This window comes from Morus notabilis, unplaced genomic scaffold, assembly GCF_000414095.1.
Source record: "Morus notabilis unplaced genomic scaffold, ASM41409v2 Scaffold789, whole genome shotgun sequence".
Classification (NCBI taxonomy): Eukaryota; Viridiplantae; Streptophyta; class Magnoliopsida; order Rosales; family Moraceae; genus Morus; species Morus notabilis.
This window is the reverse complement of record NW_010364361.1, coordinates 681,209-698,983: the sequence shown is the minus strand read 5'-3', so window position 1 is coordinate 698,983 and position 17,775 is coordinate 681,209. Positions and strand designations below refer to the sequence as shown.

Below are 17,775 nucleotides of genomic sequence, written 5' to 3'. Positions count from 1 at the left end.
AAATGGCCGAATTTGGTTGTAAGCTAGTAAAATGGGTGTTGTGGTGATCTAGTAATTTACGAGGATTTGATCGATCTACAATTTACCTCATGCCAAAAATTCAATTAGTTTGTAGGATAAATAAGTATTTATTTTTAGCGTTTTAAATACATGTTATTTATTTAAAGAAAACGTTTAACAAAATATATAAATATAATTTAGGTTTAAATCCCATCAGAGAAGTGGTGTATTCAATACTAATTTAGGTTTATCACTCTCAATTCATTTTCTACATTTATTATTTGATTCGTGAACTCTACTAATATGATATATTATTATTTAAACATAAAATTAACTAGTAGAGAATGGAGTCTACATGACAAATAATAAATGTAGAAAATGACAAAAATAGTGACAAAAAAAATGATACTAGCATTTCACTCCTCTAATTTACCTGTGAATATATTGCCATCAAGACCTTTCTGGGGCATTAATATTATTTTGCACCGTCGTATTAAGTTACATGGCCAATTTCACATTCTCTGACAGGAAAAGCACTTCCACAAGCAATTACTACTACTAGAACTAGGAGAATCGCACCTAAGAATACATACAAGATTGGTAATATTTCTAGTATAACATTTTACACAACTAAAATATTGGTCTAATTAGTCTCGTGATTCCTTTCATATAGTACATACCCAGAAGAAAATTTACATTAAACTATTAATTTCAGTTTTAGGATGATTGATTAATCACCATTTTTTTTTCCTTAGAAGTTTACACTCAATCAGCAAAAAGAGCGTTCCAATCACAAAAAGCATAATCCTTATGGACCAAGTAGAACACATCGTCAAGCAATTCCTTCACTTTTTCTCTTTTGTCTGTGTGTTCAGAATCCCTTGTGTCTTTTCTTCTCTATAGCTCCAAACATACTCATTATATCCTTGAATTGTCCAATAAGGCATCACTTTATTCTCTAAAAATGGTGTCATTTTGGCCCCAGCCAACTCCTTATATCCCTTGTTAATTCTTCCATTCCATAGCAAACAAACACAAAACAAACTTCTTACTCTCCATTGTCTAGTTTGGATTATTTTTCTTTAACCTTGAAAACATGCCGGTCGCCGAGTCAGTTAAGCCAAGTGGATCATCCTCCGAAGGATACAAGCATAAACACCTCCACCGCGAAGTCAGAGATATGGTCTCAACCATCACTCATCGCCTCACCAACATTCACAAATCTGGCTCTGTCCAAGCTGGCCAAGAGGAATTTGATGAGGATGACAATGGTGTGAGGATCATCACCCTCGCGGGAACAAACACTGGGGCAACCCTCCAAGGGGAGCTGGACGATAAGTCCTCGGGGCTAGATGGGGACCAACCGGTGCTAGGAGAATCGGACGCCTTGCAAACCTACGTCAACAGCAACTTCCAGGCAGTCAACAACTCCATCATGATGGGAGGGAGCTACAACACCAATGACCCTGGCGTTCATGTGGAGATATCTGACTTTGTTGATCCTAAAGAATCTAAGGCTGCACAAAAGCGGGTATGGAAGGGAAAGAAGAAGAACAAGGAAGCTGCCAAAAGTGACAAAACAACCGAATCTGAGAGCTCTGATTAAGGGTTTCATGGAGTTGGAGAGGTGACGTGAGGAAGGAAGTGCATGGAGGTGTGTTCTAAGTTATCTCTATACGTAGTGTCATGTCATGTGGTACTTTAGCCATAATGAGAATGGTGAATAAGGTCTTCTTATGACTAAAATATATGCTGTTTGAGGCTTGAGAGCTAGACTAGATGGCGGTATTGCTTCTACCCCAGAATAAATTGCTTGTTTTACGTTAATATATATATATATATATACATATATATACGCAGAAATATAAGGCAAGAAAAATAGTTGTGTTACTGTGCTATTGCATACGAGTCGAGCAATAAATTTGTTAAAGCTCTTGTACCCTTCCCCTTTTTGTTGGAGCGTCATTGTTCTTGCTAAATTTTCTCATGAATCATCTAGAATTATATGGATCATAAGAAAACCATCCGGGCAGAAATGCTAAGAATCTTGCTGCCTTGCTCATGTAAGAAATACGGAGTAGAAATGTTCTTTTCTTAGCGTGACTTTGGTAGGTTTAACTAAGTTGGTTACTTTAATTAATTGCATTCAATTAGACAAACTTCCAAATAATCACATAAAATTTTGGTTGGTATTTTGCAATACTTTGTTATCTTGATTAACAATTCGTCTAGCAAAGTATAACAATATCACTAATCTTGGAATTCTCTACATTGCAAGGTCTTTTGCTCACCACAAAATATGACAATTTTTCGTCACATGGTGTAACCAGTTCTGGCTTTCAGGACAAATTATTTAAGATCTAGCTTAACATGGGAGTACCCATAAACCACAGATTACATGCCAAGAATTCAAAATCTGGTAATTCATACAAACAGATGTTCTAAATGCATGTGGAGGATTACACGGCATTTGGTTGACATTAGAAATCAATTTAACAGAGGCCACCAAAAATCTGTTGGTCCACCCTGACTGAAAAGATAAAAGAGAGAAACTTGAATAGAATCCCATATAAATTATTTAATTTTTAAATAATTTCATGATCGCACGTGTTCGCTGGAGATAGGTTTGATAGAGAGACACAAGAGGAACTATTTCTCAAAAGGGATTAAGCAGCAAGAGTTTGTGAATCCTCTGAAAACCACCTCTGCAATCACAAGCCAACTACATGGAGGGATTTCCATATACAAAGCTAGTAAGACCTAAGAAAATTGAATCTTTTGAACTAAAATCAATATAAACATCTACCGACTAGATTGTTATGAGTGGCTAAAACCAAGGAAAGAGGAAATTCTTTTCCTAGTTTTATCCCCTACCATAAATATACACATAAACTAAGCTAGATTCTTTGGTTATCCACTAACCGACAATCCTTGGACTGGAGCCCATCCGTGCAACAGCTCTCAACCATGATTGTTCCCTGGCACAATCAAGCAGTCAGTTCTACGCTCGATGGCGACCAGAGGCATGCACAAGAACCAAAAAGGTAGATGCGCGAGAAAGTCTTTCGTTATTGAATAAATAATCAGCAGAAACATCCACAGAAAGAAGATCTAACCTCTAGAAGTACTTTTATTTTGAACTCTGTGACCCTTGTCATGTGAAACTGAAGGAAACTTTGGTATGATCAATGAGCTTTGTAATCCTTCCAATAGCTGTGTCAGAAAAGACAGAAGAATGAGGCTCGACTGCTTGAAATACTGAGGCAGCATTCAATATCAGTACCAAAAAAGAGCAGAAAGGTTGGAAAGAACGAAAGAAGTCAGATGCTATCAAAAACTGCAAATATCGAGAAATCCTAAGGTCATAGAATGAGAACATGATAAAAAAGCATCAAATACATCAGGTAAAATGATATCGAGACACTCACTCTAGATGTTGGCTGAATTCTGCGATTAGATCTGCGGGGCTCAACAACTTCGGATGTTGATCTGGTGGTGTTGCCATTAAAAACTTTGTCCTCCTCAATTTTACCCAACTTTCCACTAGCAGGTGCAAGTTTTCCTTTATTTGCCCGTTCAGATTTAGCAGTTGATGTAGAAATTTTCTTTGATGGACCATCTAGTGCCGGGGCCAACGAAGCAAAGATAAATGGGGTTTCTGCTGGTCCTACAGAGCCAGAAAAGGACACGGTTTCCATCAAGTTTTGCTTTCTGGACAAATTATCAACATTGCTTAAAGAATCCTTTGCATTTCCCGTGTGGTCTCCAGCAGTGCTATCACCAGAAGTGGAAATTGCACTCGTTGAAAAGTTCTCCCTCTGCAGGACAGTTCTACCTGAAACGGCTTGCGGCTTCCCAGACTTAAGACCTTTAAGCTTTGATTCAGCTATCCGTTTTTCCTTGGGATCATTTTTCAGTCCACGGGATCCTGGTCCTTGTGGCGCCATGTACTTCAAATATTTAAGCGAATCATTTGCCTCGATGTTCTTATTGCTCTGATCTGCCACATTATATTTGCTAACTTCCATAAACTTTCTCTTCTTTCCTGGTTTAGGAACACCAAATATCACTCCCGATCCCTGCTTCTGCAAACCAGTTCGAACCATTCTGGGTGCATCAGGCTTGCTGACATTTCTAGTGCTCTTACCGACATTAAATCTCTTTTCAGTTGCAGCCAAATCCAGTATTCTTGATTCTTCAAGTTTCCCTGCATCCAAGTTGTCGGTGCTTTTTTCTATCTTGTCTTTCCCTTTGGCTTCCATAGCTGGACTGCCCAACTTTAAACGCTTCTCCTGTGGAATATCACCCTGTAGAAGAGACTTGCGTTCAGCACAAAATGACGAAGGTACAAATTCACAAGATAAAAAGCAAGCACAACGACATGCAATAGTACCTCGTGTGGGGAGGAATCATTCCGCAAGTTTGACCATTCCGCCCATTCTCCATCCTTCCAAATGAGAGAAGGCCGAAGGTGCCATGCTTTGACGACTGATGTTTCACCTTGAGCTGCAAGTTTGATAAATGAATATAATCCACGTGGAAATAGAAAAAACATTATACAGTAGAAAACATTTTATCACCACAAGCAAAGAAAGGAAAAAGATTAAAAGCAAAAAAGTCAAATACCAGGAAAATGGACCGTGACTGATGTTTCATCCTTTTTATTCTTTTCGGTGACAACTCCTTCCCACCAGCTGAAACATCAAATTATCAACCATGAGAACAAGTCAGCCATAGAGATAGCAGAGAACTTAATCCAAACCCTCAATATCAATATTAAAAAAAGGAAGAAAATCAAGATTGAAGGTCTGGCAAGGAAAACAAAAAAGTCTTGATCAATGCAGGCTGGTTTAAACAGTATAATGCATATCCACCAAACTAAAGTTTCAACTCTGGACCCGTACCAAGTAAAACCCAACATAGTATATGCACTCACCCGAACGTAAGAAAGAAGGAAGTTTATTTTCTAGGGCTCTTACAAAAGTTGTTATTCCAGGCTCGAAAAGTTGCATGGATGGACTAGGATCTTCAAGATTTTCAAGGTAACAATGAAAAAATGTTTGCAACTCTTCTCTTGAAGGATTTTTAGTCCATTAGCTGATAATATAATAGAAGAAGAAATGTGTCGACAGATATAGATTCATCACGTTTTGCTAAAACAGCTTAGACACTCTTAGAACTGCCTAATATCCTAACCCATCACCCACAGTCTCTTCATCTTTCCAACATCACTTTTCTAAAACCTAAACCCAAAAAGACTGCCCTGTGGTGTGGCCAGAAAATACTAGAAAGCTAAGATTCTATGCCTTCTGTGAACTGAATGTTCCACACACAAAAAAAATAAAAAAGGTAAACGAATATCCTTTGCGCGTGAAATTTTAAGGTTCACCCTCCTACAGTTTTTTTTTCATTTTCACATCTGCAGCATTCTAGAAGCAAATAAGCACGTATAATAGGATATATCAATATTTAGCCATTTATCTAAATAAAAATATCTGAGTTAAAATAATAACTTTTTGTATTACCCCAAAACAATTTCGTTGGACATAAGAGGTCCAAGAAACAACAAAAACAGTTTCGAAAATCTAGACAGCCTCTTAAGTGTCAATGCTTGCAGTATAACCTAGTAATAGCAGTCTATATCTCACAAGGAAATGCGTTAACCACAAGAAATCATAAGAATTTCTGCGAGTAATTTCTTTTAGAAGTAATTGAATAATAATGCTTCCCTTGGGTTGCTCTTCCATGCATTGGAAGATTGTACAAAAAAGTATACATCCATACCTATTTGTCATCCATGCATCAACTCTATCTCCGACAGACCAATTATAGTCCCCCATGGCTGCTCTGCGCCTTTTCCTCGTGCCTTCATATCGCACTGCAGTAACAGGGCGGGCAATACGAATTTTGGGTCGGTCATCACCCTCACCTTCAAGAGCCACCCATTCTTGTAATTGTGCTAAGCCTGTATAAATAAAGGCAGCTACAAGTTACCATAAGCAAGCTGTGCATGCAATTTACAATGACAACAAAACTAAATTGCGAACTGGTTATAGACCATTAACAGGCAACTTTCTCACTTCAGACGACAAAGATGAAATAAAATCTGCATGAAATATAGGTAATTGCTTTATCTCACCATCCTGTTCAATCTCCGTGTAAGATACACAAGCTTTCCCATCATTCAAACTCAGAACATTTGCTGTGTACCAGGCTGCTTTAAATCCATCACCATCTTTAAATACCTGAATTAAATAACCCGGTTATAACTAACCTTCAAAACCTATGAAATCCACCACATTTGAATAAAAAATCTACACAAGTTCCATTAAAAGTAGAAAGCACCCACGTAAACAGCATACTCTTGTGAGAAAGCACAATTTGAGAGAATATTTATATTATTCCTAACAACTTGAAAAACCTGATTAAAACTAATTAACATTTCTCAAAGAACTATCAGCTCATATACCTCAACTTTAGAACCTTCCTTGATGTTATTTTCTTTAAGGACTTCAGCTGCCTTTTCAACGTCATTCTCAACATTAATGGAAGAAGACTTTGGAATAGTCTCAGATTCGAGTACGACGACAATGTTTTTGGTCAAATCAGAAACTTTGTGACCTTTCTGTCCCCTTGATTCCCTCTCACTGGCTATAACAGAACCAGAGATTCCATCTACCAGTCTCAAATGCTCCTCCATTGATTCTTTGGTCACCTCTCTTGAAATAGAAGACTTCTCATTAACAGTCGTCTGTGTTTCTTTCTTACCTAATCTTCCATCTTTTGAATTCTTAGCAGAAAAATTTGCACCTTCTCCAACACCTCCAACTCTCGATTGCTCTCTAGTTATTTCGGTTGATTTTGCAACCCACTCTGAAGATAATTGAGGTGCTCTCCAGTAACCCTCTGGACCAGCTTCTATTAGCTCGTTCAGAGGTAAAGTATCACCCATTGCGACAATCTTCCCAGCTTGTGAAACAGCTTCTGCAGCCAACTCAGCAGCTTTTACAATCGCATCCATATTTTCAGCTCGCTTTGAGGCGGCTGATGCAGCTTCCACTTTTCTCCTAGCAGCCTCCCTAGCAGCAGTAATTATTGAACTTGAACTGTTCGCTCCATCTTCTCCCCTCAAAATAGATGCAGGAGTAGCCTTTCCAAATTCGTTCACCCTTTCAGAAAATGAAATTCTAGTACTTTGACTGGGATTTTCAAAGCTATGTGAAACAAATGCTTCATCAGCCATCAATTTTGCTTGCAATGCCGCATTGGATGCGACATTGGCAACTGCAGCAGCCGCCTTTGCAACAGCAGCAGCAGCTGCTACTGCTACAGCAGCAGACGCCAATTTAGCTTCAACATCCGATACCAATCCAGAAGTTTTCCGCTTCTCCAACTGACCCCATATTTCTTGGCTGTACCCAACGGCTGCAGCAGCAGGAGCAGCTGCATCCTCCGCCTGTTTACTAGCCTCCTTAATTTTACTATGAGTTTCTTCCGATAAAATAGCCTTCTGCACTACATCATGGTCTGCTTTTCTAAGAGAATCAGAAGAAGGTGTAGGAGTTGCAGACACAACCAATTTCTCTGGCATAGCTTGAGACACGAAAGAAGCAGGGCTTGTGATGGCAACAGATGTAGTCAGATTACTAAATACCACTGGTGCAAAAAGTGCTTCTGGTTTGGATTGAGATTGCAAAATAACCTGGCTCGTTTGCTCAGAAGCTTGGTTCTTTTTTCTTTTTCTAGGCTTAGTATCAGCAGAATGCTGCCCAGGTGATGACGTCACCTTTTTCAAGTCAACCACAGGAGCAGCAGTGGTGAATACACTAGCTAGAGCACCAGTTTGAACCATAGGACTGGATGAGACATGTTTTGTACCAGAGGAATGCGGCACAGTTGTATCCTTTACAGGAGTCAACTGAACAGGTTCTGTATTAGGAAATGCTGTAAAACGTATACTGGCCTCTGGTACTGAAGGTTGCGGAGAAGGAACCCAGGGACCGCGAAAGGGGACCTGAGACATCCATGAAGTGTTATGTCCAAGAAGGTTCCTGATAGGGGGTGTCTGAAAAGGATGCATTGGGGTAACTGCCTGCTGATAGTCCATGACAGAACCTCTTGGCATGACACCAGACTGCATGCCGTCACCAACTGGTGTGGGGAGACTCCAAAGAGGAGACGACAGGGGTATCATAGGGCTTACAATGGTTTGAGAACTCTTGGTGCTTGATCGACTAACTGGTGTGGATAAACCTTTACTTTGAGTTTGAGGAGCACTCTGTTTGCTAACTTGGTCTAGTTTTGTGGTAGCGGTAGAGGTTTGACGTGAATGCAAAGGAGTTTCTGGATTAATAGGATTAGACTTTTGACTTTGTAGCCTCTCAACACACGCTTGCCAGGCATTCCCCCACATGCTCCTTCCACCATCTAAAGGCACAAAATTGGAGAAGATCACTATAACTGTGCAACAGCTATAAACAGGAATCAGCAAGTTAATTATACATATTTTAAAATAGAAAAGAAAAAACCAACCAGATCCTGCAAATGCTGACAGCATATACGCTTCTTCAGGTGCTGTCCCTTGACTGCAGCAAACAGAAAAATTAACCAACAAACACACAAACAAAACATAAGGAAAGAAAGAAGAAGATTGTTTGTTTCCCCTTTTTAGCATAAAGAAGGTAACAGATCTGCAATTTGCTTATGTAGGAAGCATACATCTTTTGTTTTTAATAAGCAAAGGCATAACTGCAAATTTTATTGAACACACATGACATGCATTAAGCTCAACTGCAAATTTCAAATCAAAAGGTAAAGTCCTCGCTTTCCTTTCTACCCAAATTTCACATAAAGTTGGCAAAACTGCAAAATTCCACATTGTCCGAGTTTTCTCATTTCTCCAAAAGCAACTCTAAAGAGCTCCTTGGCATCACACATAAGATCAAACTCTTTACAAAAAATCGTCTATGGTTTTTTCTCTAATTCTTGTGAACATAAAAATGATCCCAGATGGATTTGCAAGAAGGGGATGTTTGCCAACTATAAAACATGAAGCTTTGAAAAAAAAATGCAAAACCAAATCACACCGTTATCTGCCCACAGCAATTCCATGACCTGGTTCCACTCTCCTTCCTTTACTTTGTAGAACATTCCATATACTTTTCTCTTTATTTTTCTAATACTTATGTTTGAGTAGAGGTTCAACAGCCGTCATCATACACTTCATATGTAATAGATTTGTGCACTTCATGACTTGATATGTTATATCACCTAATCATGGAATATCTACTACTATGTGAACAAACAAAAGAAAGGACTCACATCAAAGATCCATATACAAAGATCTGGGCACGCAATTGCACTTGTTGGAAGTCTGTAAAAGGTTGTTGAAAAACCGTAGAAGGTGAAGCCGAAGCATTTAAATCTGGTAGACTGGATGTTGATGCAGCAAGAACAAAGAACGGTTTATTATTATTGTTGCCTTCAACATGTCCATAATGCTGCATCTCGTTTGATTGCATAACATGGAAAATCCCAGTTGGAGCTGATTTTTCGCCTCTTTCTGCTTGTTTTGCCGGAGTTGTTTCTTTCAAATTACTTCCTTTCTTTGCATTATCTTTTCCTGTTGCCTTGGCTGATGATCGCCTGGATTTACGCTCGGGAGTACCTTTAGAGCGACCACGTGCAATTTCTACATTGGAGACTTGTGGAGTTGCCTGAGAAATATCTTGAGTAATCTTGGGGTCCATTTGGCCCACAAGAGAATTTAAAGGAGATCCCTCTGCAATCTTCATAAAAAAAAAAAAGATTTCTTGTAAGAATTTGTAGTCATAACATGCAAAATCCCTTAAAATTTCCATTCAAATAATATGTATATGAACGACTGTTGCCATAGTCTCTAAAAGGAAAGAGGAAAAACGCAAAGAAATGCAAGTCAAAAAATAAAAATAAAAAGCTCTAAAAAAATAAATTAGCCATGTAGTGTAAATAATAGCAACAAAAAGAAGAGGTAAGATGGTTACTCCTGCAGCTGAACTAGCAGGGTACGACTGCAAGTTTTTTCCAGCATCTCTTTTAGCCAATTGTGTAGATGAGCTGACACCAAAACTCCCACTTTGCCCCTCCTTGGAGGCATCTATTCTTTTTGAATCTTGGGCACCGGATGCAACCTTTCCAGAATCACCATCAGAGACCTTAGAATCTGAGGAATTCAGATTTGTGGATCCCTTGACACCCTCTTCCGCCCCATGTACACCCTGATAAAGCTTAGGGGAACCAGGAGTAGGTACGCTACGATCAACAGAACTGCCTCCATTATCTAGTGAAACAAACTGAGTATTAGATACAGGGTGGATCTGGGGTTTAGATAAGTACTAACAGAAATAAAAAGGATGACAACCGAATGCATTCTTTTTAAAACAAAAATAACTAAGTTTGAACCTTCAAACCTTTGTAAATCATCTTCAAAATGTATTTTTTCATGAGTTCTACTCCTTAAGTTATAAAACAACTCAACACAAGATCAGTTTCTCACTTTGCTTGCTAAATGGTAAACATACAAAGTGGAACTATAAACACAGATACCGTCTGGTGACAGTGTGATACCTCCACGATTTCCTTATCACTAAATTTTCCTTAAAAATTTTGATTTTTACGCAGTGGGTGTCAGAAACCTAACCTATACCTGAACCAAAATAGACATCCCTATTAAGGCAACATAAAACATTGCCATAGTTTAAACTGTTAATCGTGTTCATATCATGATCCAAACTTCAACCCAAACAAGGAACTCCAACTGGTATAAAATCTGCTTTGAAATGGAACCTCGTCACATCTCTTTCAGATACATAACACAGAAAGCACACAATCATGTATGAAAAACTGAGTAGTTAAAACACGAGGTGCTGATATAGGCTAGAAATTAGTATGCTTAGACATACAAGTACTAAAAAATTATTAAACAATGGTTAAGTCCAATAACATCCAAACCGTTCCACTTAGCAAATTCATAACATTTAACAAAGATCCCCCCTTATCACTAGTTTTTTACCCAATCATTTCACTATAACATAGGTCACTTTCTTTTCACTTTTCTCCAAAGCTACAGTCCAGGCAGGCTGTTCAGGGAAGCAGCTGAAGGCCAGAGTAAAGGGAATTTAAGCCCGTTTGTTTCATATATTCAAACTCAAATCATTGTGCGCGTTTGGAATTAGTTTCAAAATGATTTTATTTTTTGTATGAAAATGAAAATGAAAACGTTTTCAATCTCATACATAATCATTTTTTAAAATGCGTTTGGTAATTTATCAAGAGATTGTTTTCAGTATAAAAAAATCCATTAATGTCTCTCTCTTTCTCTGCTTAGAGAGGAGAAAACGATAACAAAAAATGAAACATTTCTCTCTCATTTTACACGAAACCAAAAAATCGTTTTCATTTCCATTTTTTGTCTTTATTGCGCCAAACGCAGTTTTGAAAACGTTTTCATTTTTTCTTTCTCAAAAAACATGAAAAACAAAAACAGGATCAATTCTAAACACGGCCATTGTTTCTGCTACAGTGTTTTCCTCTCACAAAAAAAATTTGAATTTCAAACATCAGAATCATGGTTTGAGTATACCTTCCAAACAAGCCCTAAGATTCCATAGTTTTAAATATCAAGAATTTTGTTAACTGAAATAATAGTGACAGATTGGACACCTTTTGACCAACCTATCCTTTCCAATATACCATTCACACAGAAGATAAGTAACAATGGTATTGAGTAGGACCTGTTACTAAATACAAGTAGATGCTACAAACCGACAATGATTCAAAGTAAACCTGTCCCACATATCATATCACCAACAAATGAAAGAAACAAGAAAGAAAACTAGAAAAGTAAATAAAAACATGAAAAAGTTTTGGAACGTTCATTCTCATTTCCAAGAATAATTATACCAAAATACCAAATCACTCACTTTTGGCGTCTGACTCACTAGTCTTCTTAAAACTCTTATCTTTCGATATGAGGGTGACTATATGGCCTTCCTGAACATTTTGACAAGTTCTATCAAGTGGTTCAACCAATGGTAGAGGTTCAGTCTCTGCGAGAATCTCTTCTTTATTTGTAGTTGGTTCTGCATCACATAAGATATTACAAAACTCTAAAAACCATGCAGCAACTTGTTACAAATCCACAGCATATGTTCTTTCAGATACAAAGAAACATCTGGTTTGAAAATAGATTAAGTAAAAGATCATAACAATGACACAAACGTCTCAGATAAGTCCAACCCAGCAACATATAAAACATTTAAGTAAAATTCACCTGAAGTATTTGCAGCATCCTTAAGAACCTGTTCTCTTATGGCGGCCTTCTTGTCAGTTTCAGGCAAAGCTACTGCTTCAGTGACAACAACATCTGTCGCGGTAGATTCAAAAAGAACAGGAGAAATATTCAACTCCTTTCCACGTCCCTCAGTAAGTTCATTAACTGTTGACACAGACTGTTCAACAGTCTTGCACAAGAGCTCTCCAGAAGTATCACGAGGAGTATCTTCTTTAGCTTCAGAAACAGCTTCTACCTGAGAAGATACACTTGAATCAGCAAGAAGTTTTCTTGTAGCTTCTTCTGTTACTTCCAAGAAAATCGACCCCACAACAGGAACAGCTGACATTTGACTGTCTCTGTGATCAACTCCTGTCCTCGCTCCATTTTCAGAAGCAAAAGAAACCTCATCACCCTTCTCATCAGAAGCCAAGTTGGACTTCGGCAAGGCAGCATCTGACACTAGAATTTTAAGATTGGGGTAAGAGGCAGGAAGAAGTTAGAAAAATAGCATATATCGTTTTACTTTCCACTATATTTGATGAATTCAAAAGCATACCTGATTCATATCCAGCAGCAGTAACTCCTAATGTTGAAATATCCAACTCGTTCTTTGTGCTACTTTCACCAAGTGATGAACCAACTTCCTTACCTACAGATTCACTATCCATATAACTGCAATCATTAGGTGACTTTGTGTTCTCCTTTTCACTCACAGAATCATCTCGCTTACACGTATAAACATCAGCCTCCCCTTGGGCTTTGTCTCCCTCACATATTTGCGTGGAATCCACTAGAATGGTGGGCAGAACATGGCTCTCAGCACTCAGATTCTCTCTGGAAGATCCTACAGCATCATGGACACGCTTCAAAGCTCCAGTGACATCTGTTTCACCACATAATTCAGCTGAAGAACATGTAACATTTTCAAGACCTTCACCCTCAAAAGTCTTAGTAACATCAATGGATGACAAAGATGTCTCGGATTTTTGGACTAGAATCTCCTTATCTAACTGCCGCCCACTTTCTACCACATCCTCCATGCCACTGCTCTCTACATAATCCGTCTTTGGTTCCAGAGTAGAAGGCATTTCAGAACTTGTGTTGCTGTCCTCAACTGCATGCCTCCCAGACTGAACATCATTTTTTAAGGCCTCTGGTGGTATGGCAAGTATAACTCCTACATGATCACCACCAATACTTGTGCCTTCATACAGCACCATATCTTCACTTTTACTGGCCTCGACAGGAACTGCAGAACATTCATCTTTACTGCGTCCAGCAACTGTAGGCAGCTCAGAATGTTCCTTTTGAATCCCACTAGAAGGATCCTCGACATTTCTTTCGTTTGCCTCAATTACACTAATCTCTGCAACAGTTTCCACCTTAGACGCTGAGTGGAGAGGGTTTTCATTGTGACAAGTATTTTCAACTACATTTACATATGCATTCTGATTGTCCATTTTAGCCTCCTTGCTTAACACATGACCTTCTGGATTCTCATCACAGGAAACATTGATTTGAGGCTGGACATTACTATTAAGTTCAGTATTGCTTGTGATGGTATTTTGCTCAGACGTTGCTAAATTATCATCTCGTAATCTAGAAGCAAAAGAATCTTCTTGCATTTGGACATCCAGATGTTCATCAATGTCCATTCTGTTTGCATCGTCGCATTTTAAATCCACAAAGATATCTCCCACACTTACATGTAAGCTACCCTTTTGACTATCAGCATTTGGATCACGGTTGTGTGAACTGCCATGAACAACACTTTCACCTCCCTGATTTTGTGAAGGATCCTCAACGTGACGCTGGTCCACTCCTACATCCCCCTTTAAGCCAGAAGAGTTTCCAGCAATTTCATCTGGTGGTAACGCAGTCTCTAACTTTGTAACATCCTTCGTCTGAGAAAGAATGCTACCGTCATGTTTCAAACTATGCTCCATTTGCTTTGTTAAGCAACCAAATTCATCACAGGCATCTGCTTCCTCAATGATGGTTGGTGCAGCAATACTTTCTTCCTGCCCAACAGACTTTAATAGCATTTCAACAGATTCAGAGGAAGTGGCCTCAGACCAGACATTGTTACGCCTAGAAATAGAACAAGATTCTGCTGCACTTGAATTGAACTCTATCCCGCTACTTCCACGAGAAAAATCCTCAATCCAATGATTATCTTGATTACTTTCTATACCAAGGAAAACTTCTGTTTCAACCAAACTATCAAACCTCAAATGGTTGTCATCAAAATCAAACTTGGGAAGAGCATATGGTCGCAAAACAGGAGGAAATTTAGTAGTCCCTTCTCCAGCTAGATGAAAATTTTGGCTGTGAAGATCACTGTCATCATAATCCATGGGTGTATTCCTAGAACAAAGAAACAATCAGAGATATTCTAGTACAATCATGACGTGTATCATGATTTTAAAACTTAAGAAACCTTGCAAAATAGATACAACAATAAAGCAATTAAACAAGTATTCAATCAGCATTTCAGCAAAAAAAAAAAAAAAAAAAAAATGAGAGAGAAAGAAAGAAAGTACTCAATTAACAGTAAAAGTACAATATAACTTAAGAAACATATGTTATTGACTTGGTATAATTTAAATTGGTATTTAAGTCATTACTCTTCTTCTAAAATGCAGGTGATGGTAAAAAATATTGACTTGCTCTTTTTTTTCCCCCTTTTTCCTATATATTACGCTTAAAAAGTTTTTTCAGTGACAGGTCCATCCTAGAAATATGAAGTACACGTCAAGAAGCTTACATCTACAATCAACATTAACTCCGTGGCACTGTCTATTGTTAACCATCCAAAAAAGAATGATGATACTGATACTTGGAATTAACAAACTACATTGCGTGAATTGAGAAAATCAGACAAGAAGTCAATTCCAAGCTGAATAGTGGCAAGATACTTAAGAATCCACGAGCTTTACGTATATACGCCAAAGTTTAAAAAAATGGAGACTTCCAACATAAATGAGATTATGAGATACATACACATAACAATCACCAAAATGCTACTTCTTGGTTTGCTAAGACATGAGGTATTTGCCTGAATATAACAGATGTTATCATGACATGGTATATACAAAAACAACTTTCCATACACATAGATTTTGTTATCCACTAAAAAATGTTATATATGATGGAGTTATCCTTTTTTGCAACTTTTATTATTAACGCATACTTTACTTAAGAATTAAAATAATCAAAACCCCTGATGCTTGGTTGGTGGAATAAATAACCAAATATCGAACACATGAGAGAGAGAGAGAGAGAGAGAGAGAGAGAGAGAGAAATTCTATGAGCTTCTGTTTGAAACTTTAGTCCTGGATTTCTAGTGTTTTTGGGGAACCAGGAGTTTGTGGTTAGTAGCTACTAAAGAAGCTGATATTTATGAATCCATATAAGTGCTAACCTGTATGCTTCGGTATCTCTTGGGCTACTAGATCATAGATGTACATTTAATTCGGAGACTGAAATACCCAAGTTAGTTCAAATCATTATAGTCGATAGGGGAATAGTAGGTTATATGTTTAAGTTATCGGTAGTTGTAGTGAACTTCCCTCATCTTATACTGACGTTTTGCGATGCTCTTTATACAACCATCGCCATTTCTTTTATTTCACTTCTTTCATGGCTATTTTCATTCATAAAATACTTTGACTTATGCATGTGTTCGATATTTGGTTATTTATTCCACCAACCAAGCATCAGGGGTTTTGATTATTTTAATTCTTAAGTAAAGTATGCGTTAATAATAAAAGTTGCAAAAAAGGATAACTCCATCATATATAACATTTTTTAGTGGATAACAAAATCTATGTGTATGGAAAGTTGTTTTTGTATATACCATGTCATGATAACATCTGTTATATTCAGGCAAATACCTCATGTCTTAGCAAACCAAGAAGTAGCATTTTGGTGATTGTTATGTGTATGTATCTCATAATCTCATTTATGTTGGAAGTCCATTTTTTTAAACTTTGGCCTATATACGTAAAGCTCGTGGATTCTTAAGTATCTTGCCACTATTCAGCTTGGAATTGACTTCTTGTCTGATTTTCTCAATTCACGCAATGTAATAAAAGAAATGGCAATGGTTGTATAAAGAGCATCGCAAAACGTCAGTATAAGATGAGGGAAGTTCACTACAACTACCGATAACTTAAACATATAACCTACTATTCCCCTATCGACTATAATGATTTGAACTAACTTGGATATTTCAGTCTCCGAATTAAATGTACATCTATGATCTAGTAGCCCAAGAGATACCGAAGCATACAGGTTAGCACTTATATGGATTCATAAATATCAGCTTCTTTAGTAGCTACCTCCCTCCCTCCCTCCCTCCTGTTAACACTTACTGAGCTAGATAAAGTTCACCATGATTAACATAATAGTAACTGGGACTGTATTAACACATTACTGATTACCCAAAAATAACGTGAACAAACGAACCAAAAAATAACTAAAAAAAGCAAAATCAATCTTATATAACCTATACGATTACCTTACACAAATATTTAATTTTCTAATTAAGCACCCCATATCCTTAAACCTTCAAAATCAGTATCCAAAAAAAAAAAGCGCACGCAAATTGCCCAAGTGAAACATACATTTCTCCTCCAGCAATAGCAAGAACCAAAAAAAGCAAGCTTTTTATAGTAAAACTCACCATTTCAAGAAATCAAAGGAATGAAATCTTTGGACTAATTTACACAGAAAAACCCTATACTTTAATACGGAACACGAAAACAAAAAAGAGGAAATGAACAGTTACCAGAAGAAGAAAGTCTAGAGACGCTACCTCCCTCCATCCGGTGACGAAATCCAGCCCTCAACTGCTCCTCAATCGTACACTCATCGACTGCTTCAACCAAACCCTAGCCGTTAGTCTCGTCCTTCAACCACCATAACTTTCACCGAACAAAACAATTGAAAAAAGAAGAAGAAGAAAACGAAAAAGAAGAGATAGAGAGAGAAAGCGACCGAGCGAAGTCGCGGGACATGGAGAGAGAACTCACCGAAGTCTTCGAGTTTCTCTGGGATCGAATTAGGGTTCCGGCGAAGGGTAAACAGAGCAGAAAACGACGACGAAGAGAGAGAGAGTAGAGAGAGAAAGAGAAAGAAGAGAAAGAAAGAGTACGAGCGTGTGTGTTTGAGATACTTTCTCAGTGGCTTTTTCGGTTTTTTCCCACTTTTTTTTTCTCTCTTTTCGTATTTGCTTGCTTGTTTTTCAAGGAGATAGATATTGTAAAAAACTAAAAATAGAAAAAATAGAAAAAAAAAAAAAAAAAATGTGAGATCAATTTCGAAATTTTTTTTTTTTTAAAAAGAGTTGTGGGGCAGACATTTGTATTTCCTGAGAAGGCCAGGAAATGGAGCTCGGCACGTGGCGGTTTGTGAGTAGTTGATGGAAAGCGTCTCGGATTAAGTGTAGGTGACAGCAG

General features: G+C 37.8%; 2 protein-coding genes across 4 annotated transcripts; one reads left to right on the top strand and one right to left on the bottom strand.

The window, feature by feature from the left end:
- Positions 1-1,007: 1,007 nt before the first annotated feature.
- On the top strand, positions 1,008-1,943 carry LOC21406844. Its single transcript, XM_010106592.2, has one exon. It carries the CDS (start codon positions 1,097-1,099, stop codon positions 1,604-1,606), a length of 510 nt encoding a protein of 169 aa, XP_010104894.1. The 5' UTR covers positions 1,008-1,096; the 3' UTR covers positions 1,607-1,943.
- Positions 1,944-2,553: 610 nt separating this feature from the next.
- LOC21406843 lies at positions 2,554-17,512 on the bottom strand. Of its 3 annotated transcripts, none has more exons than XM_024171101.1 (16): positions 17,350-17,512; positions 17,106-17,226; positions 12,870-14,680; positions 12,311-12,772; positions 11,961-12,119; positions 10,023-10,318; positions 9,322-9,788; positions 8,533-8,585; positions 6,470-8,427; positions 6,140-6,245; positions 5,785-5,965; positions 4,627-4,694; positions 4,394-4,506; positions 3,429-4,307; positions 3,117-3,213; positions 2,554-2,978 (listed from the first exon to the last, which is right to left on the bottom strand). In XM_024171101.1, exons 3-16 carry the CDS (start codon positions 14,668-14,670, stop codon positions 2,962-2,964), a joined length of 6,657 nt encoding a protein of 2,218 aa, XP_024026869.1. In that variant the 5' UTR covers positions 14,671-14,680; positions 17,106-17,226; positions 17,350-17,512; the 3' UTR covers positions 2,554-2,961. The 3 variants fall into 3 exon arrangements, with proteins under 3 accessions (XP_024026869.1, XP_010104893.2, XP_024026868.1); XM_010106591.2 differs by having other exon boundaries at positions 17,106-17,192; XM_024171100.1 differs by having other exon boundaries at positions 17,133-17,192.
- Between the last annotated feature and the right edge of the window lie 263 nt (positions 17,513-17,775).

Coding starts and splice junctions, on each gene's coding strand:
- LOC21406844 (XM_010106592.2), top strand. CDS start 1,097: ATGCCGGTCGCCGAGTCAGTTAAGCCAAGTGGATCATCCTCCGAAGGA.
- LOC21406843 (XM_024171101.1), bottom strand. CDS start 14,670: ATGGATTATGATGACAGTGATCTTCACAGCCAAAATTTTCATCTAGCT. Junction 4,507..4,626: donor AGTCACGGTCCATTTTCCTG/GTATTTGACTTT, acceptor TCAAACTTGCAG/CTCAAGGTGAAACATCAGTC. Junction 3,214..3,428: donor GAATTCAGCCAACATCTAGA/GTGAGTGTCTCG, acceptor TTTCTGACACAG/CTATTGGAAGGATTACAAAG.